This window comes from Nannochloropsis gaditana (assembly GCF_000240725.1).
Source record: "Nannochloropsis gaditana CCMP526 unplaced genomic scaffold scaffold480, whole genome shotgun sequence".
Taxonomy (NCBI): domain Eukaryota; class Eustigmatophyceae; order Eustigmatales; family Monodopsidaceae; genus Microchloropsis; species Microchloropsis gaditana.
In genome coordinates, this window is record NW_005803473.1 from 16,182 (window position 1) to 20,308 (window position 4,127).

General features: G+C 54.1%; 1 protein-coding gene across 1 annotated transcript; it reads right to left on the reverse strand.

Moving 5' to 3' along the window:
* Positions 1 to 226: 226 nt before the first annotated feature.
* NGA_0225800 (uncharacterized protein) lies at positions 227 to 2,083 on the reverse strand. The gene is made up of 4 exons (XM_005854509.1): positions 1,989 to 2,083; positions 1,740 to 1,877; positions 1,448 to 1,604; positions 227 to 1,308 (listed from the first exon to the last, which is right to left on the reverse strand). Exons 1-4 carry the CDS (start codon positions 2,049 to 2,051, stop codon positions 1,070 to 1,072), a joined length of 597 nt encoding a protein of 198 aa, XP_005854571.1. The 5' UTR covers positions 2,052 to 2,083; the 3' UTR covers positions 227 to 1,069.
* Positions 2,084 to 4,127: the final 2,044 nt, after the last annotated feature.

Here is a 4,127-nt window from a genome sequence, read left to right on the forward strand (position 1 = left end):
ACTCCTGAGAAATTCATTTGCCATTAAATATGTATAGCGGCATGGCATGGTAATTGAATGCCAGATTTTTCAGTGTGATACAACCTGAAACTGGAAACAAGGGACAGGAAGCACATTAAGCGCATCTCTGAGACATCCCCCTCACACGAGGATAGCTTCCCATACTTATGAAGAAACTGAAGAGACTCGCGCGCGCGGAGAAGTAATTGAGAAAGTTAACGCACCGTTTTTTTCCCAACGCGATTTTTTCTATCGAATTTATTGTGGCTGGACCTACAATTGAGGTAACGCCCAAAATATTGTGGTTTTGAATCGCTGCGGTGTTTTGCTCGCTGTGGCGTCCACATTGTTACATCCCTCGCGTAATTTTGTGCTATTTGATGGGACCAAATAAAAGGTCGTTCCACCAGTCTTACACCCCCAGTAAACCTACTTCGCGTTTCCAGTAATAGCCGCGCCTCCGTCACGAGTGCACAAACTACCCTGAGAAATACAGAGTGTCACATCCCTTCCAGAGACCTGCCACTACCCTGTCTTCATTGGCCATCGTCCCGATGACCGTTGTGTGCTCCATAAGAGCGCGTTTTCAGACAGACGGAAATTTCCCACGCGCATTTCTCCTCCCATATTGTGACCGCGTCCGCCGCCCCAACTCACTCCTCACCCTCCCTCATGCACTCCACTCTCATCACCGTTAGGGTTACCGGGCCCCGTGACGGGTGTCTATAACAATACCGCTAATGTCAAACTCTTACAGGCTGACTCACTCTCTTACCACTCGCACACTCGTACTACTTTCACGCCCGTAAGCCAATTCAGATCTCTCTCGGACTCAATGGCTGAATGTCCCGTACACAGCTCAGGTTGTTTCTGAAAAACCTGACGCCGTCAAAACTCACACTAAATTACCCAAAGACTTTGTGGCTTGCCTGTCCCCCGCCTGAATACCGTTACACTTGGGCCAGACAGACCGAACCCCAATACCCAAACCGATAGTTATGTTCCCATACCCAAAACAAAGACCCTCCCCTTCCTCCTCCTCCGCCGGTCCAATGCGCGGAGGGTGCGCCTAGTTCCCGCCCTCCGCCACTTCCTCCGCCTCCATCTCGCTCATCTCCGCCGCCATAACGGTGGCATTCCCTGAGTGGGCAGCCAGGGCTTTGACTTCGCTCAAGTCCTTCACCCCTTCCGGCATCAGGTACATGCCCGGGCCGATCATCAACGGCTTGGAGGCATCCGCCTCCACACCCCCGCGCAGGTTGCGGAGGCGCTGTCCGGGAACGGACGACCACCCGCTACGGGCCTCGCCTGTGATGAGGAGGGAAGACGGGAGAGGATAGGAGGGTAAGGAATTCGTTTCCACTATCACCACGTTGTGCCCCCCTCTCTCTACTCATCTCTTCTTGTTCTCCATTCCCTCCCCCGCCCCACGCCACCCGTCCCTTACCGCAATCCACGAAGTCCCAGTGCGCCTGCCACCGGCCATCGCCCCCGAGCCCGAGGTCGATGTCTCCGAAGCTGCACTCGGGGCAGAGGTTATCCACGGTGGCGTAGATGGGGCCCACCACAGGGGTCATGCCCGAGCCGTCGCCGTTACCCGTGAGCTGGGAGGGAAAGACATAGGAGCGAAGGGGAGGATGAGGAAAGAGACCTCAGGACTCTTGGTTCCTCCTTTGAAGGCGTGTCCCACCCCACATCCCTACCCATGCCTCCAGTCATTCGATTGTTTTCTCTCTCACCTTAATGCACTTCCCACAGCTGCCCGCGCCGTCCCATTGGGCCTGGTTGATGGCGACAGTGATACCCACCCCGTTGAAGCCACGCTCAAGCATGCAGGCACCACCTTGGCCGGCGCCGCCTTGTCCGTAAAAGGTGGCCTGGAAATGAAACCGAGGGAGGAGATAGTAATCACAATGGAGAACAAAATGGTAGGATATTTCGACGGGCAGGGGAAAGGGAATTTCCTGGAGACAGGATTTCATACTTACATCTCCGTCGTAAGCGGAAGAGAGGGTGGCACAGGCCAGAGCAAGGGCGATGGACTTCATCATGGTTGTAAGAGGTGGTGTGTTGGAGGTATCTGCTGGGGAGAGAAGTGAGGGATACGTCAGGAGACTTGCGTACGGCGGGATGCATGTTTTCATTTCGCTGGCTTCGGATCCGCTTGACCACAAAAGAGGGGGTTGCGCATGCTTTCTTCGCATTACGCTCTGACCACCACCGCATCCGCATACGCAGGACAAGGGCGTACAAGTGATGGACAAGGTATTATTATTCACTTGTCGTAGATACCTTAAGGTGTAAAAGATGACCCGCACTGGTCATGAGACGAGAGGGCGGGTGGCCAGAAGAGGAAAACAACTTCCCGTGCGGGCGCACAAATTAATTTCCGCCCCTTCCAAGAACAATTTAATACAGCGCAACGGACGACAACAATTCTCCCAACCACCGTGGGGGAAAGCCAGGACACGAAGCATACAAATCATCCTGTCACAAGAGCCAGCAGGAAGAAAGAAGAAACAACACATTGCAAACAACAAGCTGCACATTCAGATCGCATACGTCGGGCGGCGGGAGGGGCCATTTTTGCTTTTCGTCAGCACCCCCCGACCATGACGAAATCACTGAGTCAATTACTCCCTTGGCCGTCCCCCGAAAAATGCCTCGCCTTGCCGAAAGGCGTCTAAATGAATAAGCGTCCTGCCCATACGATAATCAGAGCAATCCGAAGTATCTAGGAATGGTACGGCCTCAAGTGTTATGTGGTAGGACTCCATGGCGTCCCGCCAGTGGAGGGGCGGCCGCCGCGTCCCGTCATAGGAGCGAGCGGGCGAGTGCTCGATACAGATCCACGACCATGGCCACAAAAGGCGCGTCAAAACCCCGTGTTTGGGCCACATAGGCCATTGGGAGTGCATACTATGCATATTGATGCCCCATGACAAGTTTGGAGGGTGAATCGTGGATGGGAACCTGTGTACACGCGCACTTCGTCAGCAAAGTGCTGAGGTGGTCCTCTTGAAGATCGCGTACAACACATTAACGCGTTCCCTCATCATTTCTTATGGCCATTGACACTCGTTTCAGTCCTGCCCCGGGACATGAAGATCGCCACGCGTTTACGTCCTGTGGATGGACGGGCGACGTCTTCGTCTTTTTTTCTTCCCAGCTCAGGACCACTGAGCCGGCGAGCGGGCGGGAGGTGGCTTTCAAAGGATTTTGGCTCGGGAAGTGCGTGTCTACAAACAAATCTTTTCATTCTTTACTTCTGTCGCCATTTCGACAAGCTTCCACCTAAGAGGATCCAGTCGGCAACTTGCGCGAGGGGCATTATATTTTCCCCTACCATACGGGACACGGTGTGCGGGGTTTTCGGCATTGTTCCACCATGTGCACGTGACCATTGATTATTCTTTGTGACGCATCGCGGTAAAGAGTTACTATTTTGATATGTCGCCAGTCCCAAGAAGTCGAAGCCCCAATCCTGTAGTGAGCGTCATAAACATCGAGTACAAAAGGCATGTGACCAACCTAGGTACATGCTAACTTAGGACATGTATGTTTCAGAGAGGTGGTGAATGTCGGCAATTCAAGCAACATGGTCTCTTTGGCCTCGAAACGTGTAGTTTGGTGAGGGCTGCCCGCACGACCTCCTCACGCTTGATATGAGAACACTCAAAAGAAAATTTACGTGCCCAAAATTGTGGGATTTAATTCCCTTCGTCACAGTATGCCTTCCTTTTACCCATCTTCGGGATCACGCTCCTTTCCTTCTCGCACCACATCCTCCTTCCTGGCCTCTGCGCTCCCCACCATGCCTACCTCCACCGTGCAAAACCCTCCCCGCGCGATCCAAACGTGCAACCCCCTGCCCTCCCCATCTCCCTCCCACCGCACTCGACATACCTCTCTCCCTCTCTTTTCCAGCCCCTCGTCGGCGTACAGCCCTGTCAGAGTCCGCCCTTCCACCCTCCTCACCCTCCAGCCCTCTTCCACCCACCTGGCCAGCCACCCTTCCACGTCCACATCAAACTCCACGCCCCTGCCTCCTCCGTCGTTTTCCATCCCCAAATGCCGAAACTGCACGAGCAAGAGCCTTTCCTCCCCTTGCCCCTCCCTTTCCCTCC